This window comes from Microcaecilia unicolor, chromosome 13 (genome assembly GCF_901765095.1).
Source record: "Microcaecilia unicolor chromosome 13, aMicUni1.1, whole genome shotgun sequence".
Classification (NCBI taxonomy): Eukaryota; Metazoa; Chordata; class Amphibia; order Gymnophiona; family Siphonopidae; genus Microcaecilia; species Microcaecilia unicolor.
Window position 1 is genome coordinate 57,490,374 of NC_044043.1, and position 16,402 is coordinate 57,506,775.

At 39.3% G+C, this 16,402-nt stretch overlaps 1 protein-coding gene across 2 annotated transcripts in view; it reads right to left on the reverse strand.

Annotated features, from left to right (window-relative positions):
• The window catches only part of TAOK1 (TAO kinase 1), a 247,468-nt gene that overhangs the window by 64,438 nt on the left and 166,628 nt on the right, over nucleotides 1-16,402 (reverse strand). For both annotated transcript variants that reach the window (XM_030185736.1, XM_030185737.1), the window contains 4 exons: nucleotides 16,035-16,128; nucleotides 14,825-14,906; nucleotides 4,682-4,849; nucleotides 3,055-3,258 (listed from right to left, as the gene is read on the reverse strand). In XM_030185736.1, coding sequence (XP_030041596.1) covers nucleotides 3,055-3,258; nucleotides 4,682-4,849; nucleotides 14,825-14,906; nucleotides 16,035-16,128 — 548 coding nt within the window. The remainder of the gene's footprint in view (nucleotides 1-3,054; nucleotides 3,259-4,681; nucleotides 4,850-14,824; nucleotides 14,907-16,034; nucleotides 16,129-16,402) is intronic.

A 16,402-nucleotide genomic window follows, 5' to 3' on the forward strand; every position in this document is an offset into this window, starting at 1 on the left:
GCAAGTGCAAAGTGATGCATGTGGGAAAGAGGAACCCAAATTATAGCTACTTCATGCAAGGTTCCACGTTAGGAGTCACGAAACAAGAAAGGGATCTAGGTGTCGTCGTTGATGATACCTTGAAACCTTCTGCTCAGTGTGCTGCTGCGGCTAAGAAAGCAAATAGAATGTTAGGTATTATTAGGAAACTACTACTACTACTACTACTATTTAGCATTTCTATAGCGCTACAAGGCATACGCAGCGCTGCACAAACATAGAAGAAAGACAGTCCCTGCTCTAAGAGCTTACAATCTAATAGACAAAAAATAAAGTAAGCAAATCAAATCAATTAATGTGAACGGGAAGGAAGAGAGGAGGGTAGGTGGAGGCGAGTGGTTACAAGTGGTTACGAGTCAAAAGCAATGTTAAAGAGGTGGGCTTTCAGTCTAGATTTAAAGGTGGCCAAGGATGGGGCAAGACGTAGGGGCTCAGGAAGTTTATTCCAGGCGTAGGGTGCAGCAAAACAGAAGGCGCGAAGTCTGGAGTTGGCGGTAGTGGAGAAGGGAACAGATAAGGAGGATTTATCCATGGAGCGGAGTGCATGGGAAGGGGTGTAGGGATGGACGAGTGTGGAGAGATACTGGGGAGCAGCAGAGTGAGTACATTTATAGGTTAGTAGAAGAAGTTTGAACAGGATGTGAAAACGGATAGGGAGCCAGTGAAGGGTCTTGAGGAGAGGGGTAGTATGAGTAAAGCGACCCTGGCGGAAGATGAGACGGGCAGCAGAGTTTTGGAAAACAAAATGAGGATGTTATAATGCCTTTGTATCGCTCCAAGGTGTGACTGTACCTCGAATATTGTGTTCAATTCTGGTCGCCGTATCTCAAACAAGATAAAGTGGAATTAGAAAAGATGCAGAGAAGGGCGATGAAAATGATAAAGGGGATGGGATGACTTCCCTATAAGGAAAGGCTAAAGCGGCTAGGGCTCTTCAGCTTGGAGAAAAGGAGTTGAACAGGTAGATGTGAAGCATCTTCTTACGCTTTCTAAAAATACTAGGACTAGGGGGCATGCGATGAAGCTACAATGTAGTAAATTTAAAACGAATCAGAGAAAAACTTTCTTTACTCAACGTGTAATTACACTCAGTTCAAACTCCTCTTATTGACCTATAAGTGCATTCACTCTGCAGCTCCTCTGTACCTCTCCACTCTCATCTCTCCCTACATTCCTCCCCGGGAACTCTGTTCACTGGGTAAATCTCTCTTATCTGCACCTTTTTCCTCCACTGCTAACTCCAGACTCTGGGGGAAGCATATGTGTGTTGGCGGACCATGGCTCAGTGGAGGATGAAGAGTGCACCCTCTTATATTTCCCCTAGCTCTCAATGTGGCCTGCAGCCATTGAGGCCAACATTGCTACTCCCATTGAAGTTATTGGGAGTGGGGTAGGTGTGTGGTAGGAGTAGGGCTGTGGGCAGGGCATATCAGGTGGCAGGTGTTTCTCTAGTGACCATCCACCCAACCTCTTCGCCCACACAAAAATTACCTTCTGGCTACGCCACTGCTGGGAACCACTGCTCTAGGTTATAATACATTCGAATTAGGTTTTGATGTATTTCTATTACATGTTCTAATTCCTTATCCTGCTCGATTCCTACATTCCTCTCAACGTCAACTATTGCCGGTGCCTGATTATCAACTCTGTTTTGAATCTAACCACACAGCAATTTTTAGCATACTAGGACCTATGCTTTGGAATTCTTTGCCTCTTGACCTAAGACTTGAATCATCTTATCAAAAATTTAAGTCAAGATTAAAAAGTTATTACTTTAAAAAAAACATTTCAGGATGTCATTGTATGATGAACACATCAGCTTGAAGCTCTGAACAGGCTCCTCAGCAATAAGGCGAAATATTGCTTTTCTCTCACCTACTTTGGCGATCCTTGTACAGCCGGACCTGCAACTTGACACTTGCCAGTGAGGCATGATGTTGCAGAAGCACACCAACAAGATTAAACGCTGCTTTTCTGCAGCAGGGAAAGAAGAGCCATGTGGCGCAGCAACTATGGATGATATGCTGGGTGTGCAAGGCACACCGTAACTCATTGAATAAAATTCAGCTGCATGCTAAGGCTTCTGGTTTCAAAGTTAATATGATGGAAAACTTAGTGTTCAATATGTCAGGGGAGATATTAGATAACCATACCTTGTTCTTCCCCACTAGAAGAATTAGATACTTGGAAGCTGAGTTGACTACCAATTTTCAGGATCTCATTCAGGCCAATTTCCCCAACTGGTCCGTGAAACTAAGAATGACTTGGAACGCATCCCGCATCCCTGTCCTGTTTTGGCAGGCTAGCACTTTGAACATGAATATTTTACCACACCCAATCCACTTCTTCCCATCCATTTGGCAAGATATTTCTGTCTGGGCTTCAGGATAGGTTGGTCAAGTTTATCTGGCATAAGGGTTACCTTGTGTAGTGCTTTATAGGGATAGGAAAAAAGGTGGCTTATGGGTACCTAATCTAAAGCTGCAACTAAATGGTTCCAGAACTATACACATAAGTTTTGTGTAAAATTTGTATGACTGGAAAGGTTAACTTGGGATCCTTAGTGTGGCATAACCTAGTTTAAAAATAAAAACTTCAGGTTTACTGGGGCATCTCCTGTTATTATTATACTGATCTAATAATACTGCCTGGTTATTATAGGTATACAAGCGATGCTCTTGTCTGTTATAACGATTTCTTTCTTGAACAGTGTATTGTGTTTTGTGGATGATACTAAATTACTGACGTTATACTTGACTGTCAATAAATACCTCTGAAAAATTAACAAAAAATGGTATTCAATCCTTCTATTATAAATTTAATGAAATCTGGAAACAAAAATGTCATAGCATATTTCTCTACATTCCATGCAAATGATTGCTATCATGAATCAACTGCTGACCAATGCCTCTGGCAAGACAGTTTCTGTTGCAAGAAATACTGCTCAATGTTCTTCATTTACATAATCTTTATCTATGTGTTACTTCCCATGATCACAACAATCCAAGTACTTACAGGTTTTAAGTGGATGACAGAGCTATTTGACATCACAGTGTGGTCACCATCCATCATGTCTAGTTCACTCTTGTCATCAGAGGCATCTGGAAGACTGTTAACACTACTGCTTTGACTACTGGCACTGATGGACATACTGGGAATAGATTGATTACTCCCGACACTGTTCACTGTCCCTGTCCGGCCAATGCCTTGGTCTTGCTCCTATAGGAAGAAAATACAAAAGGATCCTGTTTATTTTGCAATAAAAAGTTAGTTCAATAAGAGGCCATGACTAGCCCTTTACAACCATCTTCTACAAAATGGCATCTCTCTAAGGCTCTTTCCAAAACACGAAACATAGAAAATGACTCCAGATAAAGACGATATGACCTACCTACTCTGCCCATCCATACCATCTATGTTACTATCTATTATCCCTTCCTTCTCTTAGAGATCCTACATACTTGTCCCATTTTTTCTTCAATTCAGATGCAGTCTGTGTCCACCAAGCCCACCAGCAGGCTGTTCCACGAATTCCCCACCCTTTCTTTAAAAACGTATTTCCTTAGATTACTCCTAAGAGTCTATCCCTTTTCATCTTCCTCAATCTAGAGCTTCTTTTCAGTAGAAAGAGACTTGCCTACTGTGCATTTATCCAACAGAAGTATTTAAATGTCTCTATCATATCTCTCCCTCTTCTATCTTTCTTCCAAAGTACACATATTGAGATCTTTAAGTCTAACCCCATACATTCTATGATGAAAATTGCTGACCATTTTAGTAGCCACCCTCTGGACCAATTCCATCCTGTTATATATCAGGAATATTTTCCAGAGTCTTTCAAACTATATTGGCAAATAGCATATATGCTTTAAATAGAAGTTTAAATTGTCTATGCTGTACTAAGAGGTTTCAGTGAAAGGAAGTGATATTTAAATTTATATGCTCTGTGTGAATACATATGACAACTTGATTGAACATAATTCTTGTGTAAGATCAAAATGCTTTACAATAATAAAAGGGGATAAAGTTACTACCGGTAGATGGCTTGGTAATCAATAGAAAGAAAACAAAATAAAACATGGAAAAGAAAATAAGATGATACCTTTTTTATTGGACATAACTTAATACATGTTTTATTTCTATTGATTACCTTTAAAAGTGGACTAAGAGCCAGATGCACTAAAGTCATCGTTAGAGCCATTCCCTACCTAATTCCATAGCGAATCGGTAGGGAACGGCTTTTTTCGATGGCAGGCCTCAACTGCATTTTTGTTTTTATTATTGTGGCCGGGGGGGGGGGGGGGGGGGGGGTGGGGGGGGCGGAATGACTTTTTATAGCGGTTTTTCATCAGTTTTCAATCCCGTGCAGCCCCAACGAGAGGTACAGACCTCTCGTTAAAGTTTCCAGCGTTAAGGCAATCGGAAAAGCTTAGTGCGTCTCATTACAATAGGGTTTCTACACAATTTGCTCATCTGCATTCCGTTTTCATTAGCTGCTACCGTCATCATAAAATGGCTTTTAGTGCATGCCAGGGTTTACAACTTGCTCGTTAATGACTCGTTAGGTTTAGTATATCTGGCCCTAACACGGCTACCACACCCCTCTACTCTAGATGGCTTGGCAACTGTTCCCTATGTATACCTCTTCCTCTTCCTGTGCTTCCACAGCAGGCCCATTATGAGCTTCTTGAAATAGGAGCTTCTTCATTTTGCGATATTGCAGATTGTCAAGCTCTCGCACTGCATCCTTTGTTCTCTGGATCAAATCAATTAACACTGTTTCAGGCCGTTCCCGGAGAACAAACATGTGCTGCATGGCAGAAGAAATAAGTTTGTTTCAGCACTTTCAGTTTCTATTTTAGGCTTATATACTGCCTTCCTCCACCATAGGGGACCTAATGCAGTTTACGTATAAAACAGTAAAACATTAGCATAATATATACATCAGAACAACATATAATAAATCCAAAAATTCTCATTTTTCAAATCACAACCTCCACTCTCACCCACCAGTTCTAAGATAGTCCTGAAAGATGATTCTGAAATGAAAAACTTCATTAACTTACAATCACTGCTTTTTCTTAAATACATGTACACAGAATGACCACAATTTAGTACTCCAAGTTTAGTTTAGTTTATTACAGCTCAATATACCACTGTTAGGCAATCCATCATAGCGGTGTACAAAGATAACATATTAAAATATTGAAAAGAGAATAAAAAGTTACGTTTCAAAAAGATAAAAAAAGACAGAAGATAAAAAGTTATGCTAGTTTAAGGCCCTTGGATTTGATAAACCTCCTTTCTGTGGTACAACCAAAGTGGTCTACATTATATGCAAGTACAGTGTCTAGAACGGACAGCCTGCATGATTGTTGGAGTGACAAAAAGAAAATAAGCCTCCCACCTAGAGAAAGGAGACCAAAAGGTAGTGGTATTAATACAATGAACCAAATCGAAATTTTACTTTAGCCTTTCTGGTAGATCTAAAATCTGTAGTCCAGGACTCTCGGAAAACTTAAGATTTGTCTTACAATACCGGTTCCAATGGCTAAGAGCCAAATGTTCAAAAGTTTTAGGCGCCTAACTTCAGAGTGAAGTGTCTAGATATTCCTATGTAAAAACATTCTTTCTGCTCAGCACTTAAACTTAGGCACTTAAAAAGAGGGCAGGACCTGGTCAAAAGAAGTAAACTTGGGTGTTCAAAATTAACGTCCTATGCTAGGTGCCTACATTTAGGACTTCAGTTCTATACTCCTAAAGTTAAGCACCTATTTGAACTCAAAACTCAGCCATCTAGCTCAGTTGTTTTGGAATATTAGTTCCTACAGTTTTAGGCAGAGGTTTATTAGGCTTATAAATCCCTCCTGCACTGTAATTACACAATGATTATGCAGGAGATCAATTTGCCTGCACTGCCTCCATGTATGCAAATATTCATTGTGGAATCAAATGTTGTAAAGTAAAAGTTTTATCATGAAAAGGTGAAGGGACTGATAGTAAGCTAGTTGAACCCTCTTTAGAGAAAACATTTGGCTCCTAATCAGAGTCTCAGGAGTGCTCAGAATGAGACCCTGAAAATTACTCCAGAGGAGAAGTCTGGGCTTCTGCCTCTTTCCATCTATTAACGCAAGCAAATGATCCAACAGTCACTGGTAAAAATGTCAATTATTCTACTGAAACCAGGACAACTGCTACCCAAACTAATGTCTATTACTTTCTCAATACAAAACTATGTAAAAGTGTATTTTAAGAATATTTTTGAAAGAGTACCCTCAGAGTTTTTCACAGTCTTTGGCAATTAGTAATAACTGTTGCCCGGTGGTATAGAACTTCATTCATAGGGCTACTCTTTTTAACACCGTGTTACGTGCTATTAGTGTCATTTAGTACTACATTTACAAAACCTTCACCAGCTAAAGTAATTAATTGATCCAGCAGCTTGTTTCCAAGAGATGACAGCATAGATGACAGCTTTAACCTGAGTCCCTGAGGAAAGAAGGTTGAAACCCACGGCGTAGGGCGCTTCCAGGGAAAGGCAGTCAGATATTCATTTCTGCTCTTTGACACTTTGGAGCATGGAGTTAGTGAGGACGCTGGGTAAACAAAGATAGATCCAGTTTCTATGAAGGACTATGCTATCTTAAAGTAGCGGTTAATTACTATAGCTGGTGAAGGTTTTGTAAATGTAGTACTAAATGACACTAATAGCATGTAACACGGTGTTAAAAAGAAGCGTAGCCCTATGAATGAAGTGCTATACCACCGGGCAACAGTTGTTACTAATTGCTGAAGACTGTGGAAAACTCTGAGGGTAATCTTTCAAAAATATTCTTAAAATACACTCTTACGAGATAGTAATAGACATTAGTTTGAATAGCAGTTGTCCTGGTTTCAGTAGAATCTTTCCATCTATTGGCATGAGAGTCGGGCCTTGGCCGTGAGCATTGAAAACTGATTATCTCTGATGCCTCAGTGAAACTACCTTTCCCCACCCCCCATCCCCCCAAAGACACTGAAGATCAACAGTGGTGTGAGTAGACTTTGACCCTGAGGCTCCTCAAGGTCTTAGTGTCGATGCCTCCTCTGCAGCTAGTTAATGAGTCAAGAACCAAGTGGATGTGTCTCTGCATCAACATTCATTTTATTTACTTTCGTATTTATATCCCGCCTTAGCTCAATGCAGGTTACATCAAAACATACATAAAATCATCAAATACAATACACCATAACATTTGACTCATCAATATTCTAACTGTAACATCTCAATCCTTGGGATAATTGTTTCAAACAAGTCCAAGGTCATCCCTCAAGGAAGGCATTCATAAAATAATGAGTTTTCAGATACTTACTGAACTTTTGCCTACTTACACAGCATTAAATGTCCAGGAAAATGATTCCACATACTCACAACAGCAATCAAAAAGACTTGATTACGCATATCAGCAAAATGATATGCTGTACTTGCAGGGACACACAATTGCTTTGCTAATTCAGAGCATAAAGCTCGACATGGTTGATACATAGGTAATGCATTCAAAAAATATACAGCACCTTAAAAACCACCCAATATCTTACTGGCCACTAATGAAGCCCTTTCAAAATAGGAATAATGTGATCTTATCTCTGGGCACCAGAAATCAAGTGTGCTGCTACATTTTGGACATCATGCAGAGCCTGAAATCTTACATGCAGAGGCTGAAATCTTATGGCTGACATACCTAAATAGAGATAATTACAATAATGTATTCTTGTTAAGACCAGACTCTGTACAATTGTCCGAAAGTCATGAGCAGACACCATCCCCTTCAGCTTACTAAGAACATGAAGCTGAAAAAAGAAAGGCGAGATGACTAACTTGTTTCTGCATGGAAAAATCCAACATCACCCCTAAATTTCAAAGACAAGGCTTAACAATAAAATTTACACCTTAATATTTCAAAACAAGAGGGCAATTTCAGTTTTAGCAAGATCTAAAGATAAGATTACAGAATAGATGCAGCAACATAAGTTATCTAAATGTAAAGTTACAGACAAATCTTGCACATTGTCCATTAATAGGGGGAAAAAAAAAAGAACTACATATCATCGGCATACATTCAAAAAGATACCTGTAAATTCTGAAACACTACACTCAATGACGACATACACAAATTGAAAAGTAGGGCCAACAAAGCTGATCTCTGAGGGACACCACAATTTATTGAATAACTATTTGAGAAAGAATCATGAATTTTAACTACAAAGGATCTACCTTGTAGATACGACTTAAACCACTGTAAAATTTTCCCTCAAATACCCAGATCATAAAGTATCTTCAACAAATTAGTATGACTGACCATATCAAATGAAGAGGCAATATCTAAAGTTACCAAACAAAAGCAAATATTTTGATCCATTCCAATTCTTAATTCATCTATCATAGATAATAGCAACAATTCAACACTATGATCTTTTCTAAAATCATAATGAAATTTGTTTAGTACATGATTTCTCTCAACAAAGTCCAATAACTGTTTTAATACTTATTTCTCAATCACTTTAGCCAAGAAAGGTAAAACTGAAATCAGCCTATAATTACCAGGAACAGACATATCCACAGAATTCTTCTATAAAGGTTTCACAGTTGCTAATTTCATACAACTAGATAAATTTCCTTCCGACAAGGATTTATTTACTATTGTTCCCATTGATGGTCTCGAAGCCACAACATCATGCTGAGTAAAGAGGCACTCCATCTTTCACTGAATCTTCTCATGAGCTGCTTCTTGTAGGGAAAGCAGAAGAACAGGCAACGTCTTCCTGAGTCACCCAGGGAGTATTGGAAGCCAGGTCTCAGGCCTTTGTAAGGCTGTTGCACCTCCTTGATACTGAGAAAGATGAGCGGGCTTCACAATGGAGGTGCTTTGAGAACACCTTGGTGTCTCTGTGCTCTTGAAACTGTGCTCTGATAAGGTATGTTAACCTATCTTAGCCTCTCAAGCCTTTGTGCTGATGAAGTTGAGGATGAATCCTTACTCTTCTTCAAGCAGGGCTTGAATGATGACTGGTTTCAATGTCTATTGATACCAAGGATGAACAGTGCCCTTTCAATGCCAATGTATCCCTTGTATCTGATGTGGCTCTGGGGCCCATGGAGACCAATGATTTAGATACTCAAGTCAGTGGACTTCTCACTGCCAAAACACACGTCTGCGCTGCTTTTCTTGACCAAGATGACCTCCTATTGGGCATCTTTGAGCATAATTTATGATGAGAGACATCATGGTCGGGCCCCAAGCATTGCAGGCACCATTTATAGGTATCCATAATGGATATGGTCCTGTTGCATCAGGTGTACATTTTAAAGCCACTAGGGCCTTATTTTCTGGGACACCATGTCTGGGAAAAATTTACATTACAAAATCAAACAATTTGATTTTGAACACAAATACCCTAACCAGGAGCCTGAGATCCTCACTGATGTCTACACTAGGCTACATGAATAAGGAAACATGAAAATGACAGAAAATCTAACAGGTTTATCTGGAGAACACAGTCCTGCATGACAAGGCCAAGACATGAGAAAACCATACAGAATGCAAATTAGATCAAGAAAAAAATAATCATTTTGATGCAAGCTCTGGTGGCACGTATCTGACCATAAGTATTACCATACTGGAACAGACCAATAGTCCATCAAACCCAGCATTCTGTTTCCAACAGTGGCCAATCCAGATCACAAGTACCTGGTAAGATCCCAGTTTTGTAGAAAGACAAAAGACTAAGGTGGTCCCGCATGACTGTGGCAGGTGGTACGCATGCATAGCAAAGCAACTCAAAAGCTTCTAGTACATAATAAGCTGCAGAAGCCTTCTGCATAGGCTGATTTTTTTTTTTTTAACTTTCTTGGCGGATTTGTCAGATGTGTTGTTTTGAACTAGAACTTGTTTGCTATGCATTAATGATTGGGTGCTATGTAATCCTTGGCTATAAATCTGGCAAAAACTGAAGTACTGGTGCTCTAGAGTTCTTTTGATGAATGTTCCTATGGCACTGAGGACTGATCAGGATGAGATATCTCTTTGTACCCAAATTAAAAACTTAGGTGTGATTCTTGATTCTGCTCTTATAATAAGCCCTTATGTTAGAAGTTTAATTTTGGTTTCTGATGTGTTGACGATTGAAAAGATATCATACCTTCAAACACTTTTGGCCTGTTCTTCATGCTTTGATTCTTCTGCACCTTGATTATTATAATTCTTTGCTGCTTGTCTTCTTTGCCTTTGTCTACCCTTGGCTTTTCAGTTTCTTCAGAATTCAGCAGCTCGACTGCTTGAAGATTTATCTCATTTTGAGTTGCATTGGCTTCCAATTTGTTGGCGTGTACAGTTTAACGTGCTATGTTTGATCTTGTTTTGAGAGGTGAGGCCCAATTTTATCTGGTTAATTCCTTACAGATCTACTCACTGGTTTGTTGGTTGCGCTCTGGCACTGACAGGTTAAGTCTGTCTGCTTCAAATACTTATTGATTGGTTGAGACACGCAATAACTCTATTGCAGCACCTTTTGAGGAAATCAGCTGAGTATAGGCACTCAGATGAATAATTCTACTTTTCAAAAACAGGTGAAGACATTGTTTCAGAAAGCATTTGGATAATTGCTGTGATGTTTTTATGGTACGATATTGTGATGAAATGGTATTTGTCCTTTGTTTTATAATTTTATTTATGTTTCTTTGTAACTACTACTACTATAAATCATTTCTATAGCGCTACCAGTCGTATGCAGCGCTTCACAATTGAACATAAAGAAAAGACAGTCCCTGCTATTGTAACCCACCTAGAACAGTGGACTGTGTGGGTAATAAAGTTTATAAATAAATAAAATCCACATAAGGTTATGATAGACCTTCATCTCTTCTAATTTGTGCACCCAATCCAGTAAAGAAGGCCCCTTCATCATTTTTCACCTTTCCACTATCACCAATCTTGCAGCAAGTAATTTTCTCTGCTCAGCCCCTCCTACTTGATGCACCCCTACTAACAAGAGAAACAGTGAGTGGATTGTAACCTATCACCTACTCCTTTGAATTTCTATACCCCAAATGCTTCACTCTACATTTCCTCACATTAAAGTTTAACTGCCAGGCATTAGCGCAAGCTTCTAATTTTTGTAGATCATTTGTCATGTTGTCTATTCCTCTGGGGTGTCCATTCTATTGCAAATATTCATGTCATTTACAAAAAGGCAAACTTTTCCTTTTAACTCTTTGGTATTATCACTCACAAAGACATTGAACAGAATGGGTTCTAGAACTGATCTCTGAGGCACTCCACTATTCACCTTTCTTTGTTTCTTCCAAGTGAATTCTATTTACTACCACCCTCTGTCAGTCAATCAGTTTTCAATACAGTTCCCCACTTGGCTGCTCAGCTTATTCATTTATTCATATATATTCTGCTTTCAACCTAGGCAGACTATAATAAAAACATACATAAAATTACAAAAAAGTCACAAATGTCAATAAAATCACAAAACAAAATAATTAAACAAAGTACACAGCTTATCAGAGGGACAAAATACTGATGAGCCACAATTAGGTCAAGAAGGCCACTCATACTTCAAACTAGAGAATGACATGGGGACAAAGTTTATCCCCATCTCCACAAGCTTTGCAGCCCATCCCCGTCTCTGCGAGCTCTGTCCCAGTCCCCGCGAGCTTCAACTCCCATCTCCACAAGCCTCAAACTGGACAATGTTGCCAAATTTAGACTGACTCTGGACAGAATTTCTGCATGAAGAAAGCCCTTCCCTCATTTAATACCTCACTGTATTACACAAAACAAAAGGATCAAGTTCCACATGCCATCTTAGAACATAAGAGTAGCCATATTTGGTCAGACCAATGGTCCATCTAGCCTAGTATCCTGTTTTCCAAACAGTGGCCAAATTGTGGCAACACTCCATACTACAAAGCCCAGGGCAAGCAGTTGCTTCCCATGTCTGTCTCAAGAGAATCCAATGTCCTAGCATCTATATTTGGGGGTATCAGCAAATTGGACTTGGATCTTAGAACTCTGTTGACAGCAGATTCAACCACTACTGAGCAAGGAGGAAGCTACTGCTTCTTCAACCCAGGAGCATTCTGGACTCTGTAGCTGAAGTCTGTCTTGATAACAGGAAGCACAGAGAGAGGAGTCTCCTATATTCTCATCTGTGTATCTTTCAGGATCTTGTGAATGGCAAGGTCACACTTTCTTGAATGAAGGTGGGATTTGAGGAAATGGAAGATATCCTTCTGAGTTTCTACTCCATATCTAACTTACATCAAATGGTACTATTTCCCTAATAAAACTGAAGGAGAGGTCCTCCAGAGGCAACTGACTTATTTACTGTGGAGGAGAGAGTTCTGAGTGTAAATCCTTTTCTTCAGAGAACTCTGCTGGCTCACAGTCAGACATTCAGGAGTACTCAAGACTCAGATCCAGAAACTATGCCAGTGCGAAGGATCTAAGTTTGTATCTGGACAGAGGTCAAGCCCCAGTGAAGCTAGCCCTTGACTGTGGGTATTTAGACTTTGATGACTCAAAGAAGTTTTCTTCCCTGATGTACCAGAAATGGACACTGAAATGCCTCCAGGCAGAGTATGGATCTCAAGGATTGGCTGCATGGCTCTATATATTGACCTCGATGCCATTAAAGCCAAAGTACAGTGCTGAGGAAAGTATCAAGCAAGCCTCTCATCAATCCACTAGCTCCTTCTTGAAGGATGGTGGTGCTAAGTTCAATGAGAGAAAAGTAGGACAGGCCACATCCTCCTGGATCACCCAAAGATAAATCAGTGACTTGGTCTCAGGTCCTTGGAAGCAGATACATCCCACGCGATGAGGAGGGGGATGCGTGGTCATACATCTTCAAATATGTGGCAGTATGCCAGTAGCTCAATGCTTTCAATACTATGCTCTGAGGAGGACCAACATCAATACTTCTTAGCCTCCCTTTGACAAGCACCATCAGTGGTCTTCAGTGTTGACCAATTGCAATACCTCTACTGAAGCTCAGAATTGAGGGAGAATTATAACCCCATGATGTCAATGCATCTCTATCATTTGGTGCAGCTCTTAGACACCTTGGAACAACAGCATGCAATGCTAATGATGCTGGATTAGACTCTCTTACTGCTCTTCACAGCCACAGAGCCTTCTCTTTGTCATCAAAGACACATATTATAATTCAAGGGTCTATGATGAGAAGCCAGGTACTGTAAGCACCAATTATAAGTATCCACACTGGATATGGTCTTACTTCATAATGCATAATTCTGAATTATGTTGCTGAGGAAAAAAAACAGGCACAATGAAATCAAATGACTATTTTCAAAAGGTAAGCCCAGCTAAGGTACCGAGAACAAAAAATGGAGGTGTCAGAATGTAAACATCAGAAAAGGAAACTTAAAAAATGTCCAAAAATCCTAACTTAGAGCTAAGATGAGGAGATGGCACATATGCAATAAAAAATTCAACACTACAAAAAGAATGATGGTTAGTCAGACCATGGCAGGAAGATGTACATTCGATTCCATGGTTAAAAAGAAAATACTTGAGGAAATCCTCTCATTTTTTGTGCGAGAGGGAACCTCAGTACTTACAAGAGAAGACAGAATAGTATTCCCCAGCAAAAGAATGCTGAATCTAGTCAAGGTGGTTTACTGCACCTTCAATAAAGGAGATGAAAAAAAATAGGGCATTGCAACAGACTTCTTTTTAGTTGCAGCCCCAGTGGAATAGCCTGCTGCTAGTATTGTGCCATGAATGGAATTTTTTGACATTTCAGGAAAACCTTAAAACTTATCTGTTTCCAGAAGGAGTTTAAACTTTGAGAGTAGCCATTGATTTAACAGATGATAAAAATAAATGGAGGGAGGGAGTGAACAGCTGAGCTGTTTATTTGGTTTTATTTTTGGTTATTTATTTTTGTTTTAAAAATGTTTTTGTATAGTTTTATTTTCCACATCGCCTTGGACAGAAGTTTTGGATTTGGGAAGGCAATAAATATATTTGTATAAATACACAATAAATAAATAAATAAATAAATAAATATGAGCAGCGAGTCTCAGAAAAGCTTTTAGAAGTAGAGCTAAGCTGTAGAATCTGTGCAGGCTGCAAAGGATGACATCACCCCAACATGAGGATTTGTCAACCTGATTGTCCTTAGAGAAAACCAAATACTGTATTCACTGTAATACGTTATGTACCCATAACAGATATCTTATTAACCCAGCAATATTATCTGCTAAAAGCTTACAAGGTGAAGGTAGCATTATGCTCTCCAATTTTAACTAGGCCTGCATTTCTGAAGTAGGCTGTGAAAGCATGCTGTTTTAGATTCTTTAATTTGTAATTTTTCAATTGATATTTTGTATTTCTTATTATTCTTTATTTTTTTAGGGATGCATTTCAATTAAAATTTGTAATTGTGATTAAAGGTATGTTACTTTTTTTTCTCACTACAGCTTTTTGTGACTGTGGACAATGGAGGGTTCAGTGGCTTGTCCAGAGTCACAAGGAGCTGCAGTAGGGGTGGGGGGGGGGGGGGGGGGGGGACACAACAAAAAACATACCTTTAATTGCACAATTAAAACGTTAATCGAAATACAGTCCTAATTTTAACTATTTTGTATTTGAGGCTCAGAGTGACAAAAATGAAGGAACAGCATTAAACTGTTCCATACAACTATTTTTAATATCTGTAACTTGTGTTTGACAAATATTATCTGAAAAACAACATATAATTCCATGCTGACCTTCAGAAGCTCCTCTGAAGTTGGTCTGTCTTGAGGAATTTTCTGGAGGCAAGAATCTACAAAGTTTCGAAAATAGTCAGACCTGTTGCAAGAAAAAGGGAATCTGTTTGAAGCAGGACATGATAGCTTCATAAAGTACCAAAACATTACCTAACACAAAGGAACACTAAATTCAGCTCTCCAAGTTTGAGATACTTAGGGCCCTGTTTACTAAGGTGCGTTAGCATTTTTAATGTGCTTACAATTAGCGCATTCGCTAACCGTGTAGGCACCTATAGGGATAATGTAGGCACGTCCACAGTTCATGCATGTACATGGTTGATGTGCATTAAAAACGCTAACGCACCTATAACGCGGCTTAGTAAACTGGGCCCATAGTTACTAGTCCAAACAGTTTATCAGAATAGCATTTGTTTATATTTTCCCTCCTTTCCAGAAGACACAACTGAGTACAGCAGACAGATGTGAAGCGTTTGTTTACACTTTCAAACAACAACAAAACCAGGGGACACAAGATGAAGCTAGAATATGGTAGATTTAAAACAAATAGGAGAAAGTTTTTCTTTACTCAGCGTGTAGTTAGACTTGAACTCGTTGCCGGAGAATGTAGTGACAGCAGCTGGCCTTACGGAACTTAAAGGGGGTTTGGACAGATTTCTGAGGGGAAAGTCCATTGAACATTATTACAAATTTTTTTTGGGGGGTGGGGGGTGGGTTGCCGGGTTCTTGAAGCCTGGATTGGCCGCTGTCGGAGACAGGATGCTGGGCTTGATGGACCCTTGGTCTTTTCCCAATATGGCGGTGCTTATGTACTTATGTAAAGGAAAACTACACAGAACAGAAAATGAAGCAGCACTATTGTGTTCTCAACCAAACATTTCTTATAATGCTCACTGTACTAGAGACACTTGATATACAGAAAAGCAAAATATCAAACTATAATAGAAACAAAATGTAATATTGCATTTAACGGTTTCATGAAACTTTCTTGGGTTGAAGGACCATTCAGTTTCAAGGTCTGACTGGTTTCAGGTAACTTATCCTAGATGAAGTACTATTCAGTTACAAGGTTTGACTGGTTTCAGGTAATTTATCCTACAGTAAATTTTCCTCATGACAAGAAAGGTAAAGGAACAAAGCTTCCCAGTATGAATCCTCTATATAAAGACCTCAGTGTAACAAGGAAAGTCTGTTCTTTCATAGTACTCACCATTCATTAGACTGTAGTGTTGGGGAGTCATTCTGCGCTATGTGGTATAAGGCACTCATTGCATTCATATTAAACAAAGGAGGCTTCCTTTCCGCTGTACAAAAAAAAAAAAAATCAAGTGTGTTATATGTTTATTGCTCTTCTTTTAATTTTACAAGTGAATTTTTAGTTCTTATGAACAGAACCAGACTGACATTAGAATTAAATCCTTGCAGTGACACAGAGCAAATACAACTTAAGAGGATGCAGCAAAGCAAACTTCCCCACACATTTAGTAGAGTAAGCATCTCCACACCCTTAACTAATATTGCTAAAGTCTGTCATGGAGTAAGCATCTGATAGAGTCTAGAGGCAATCTGGCCTCCATA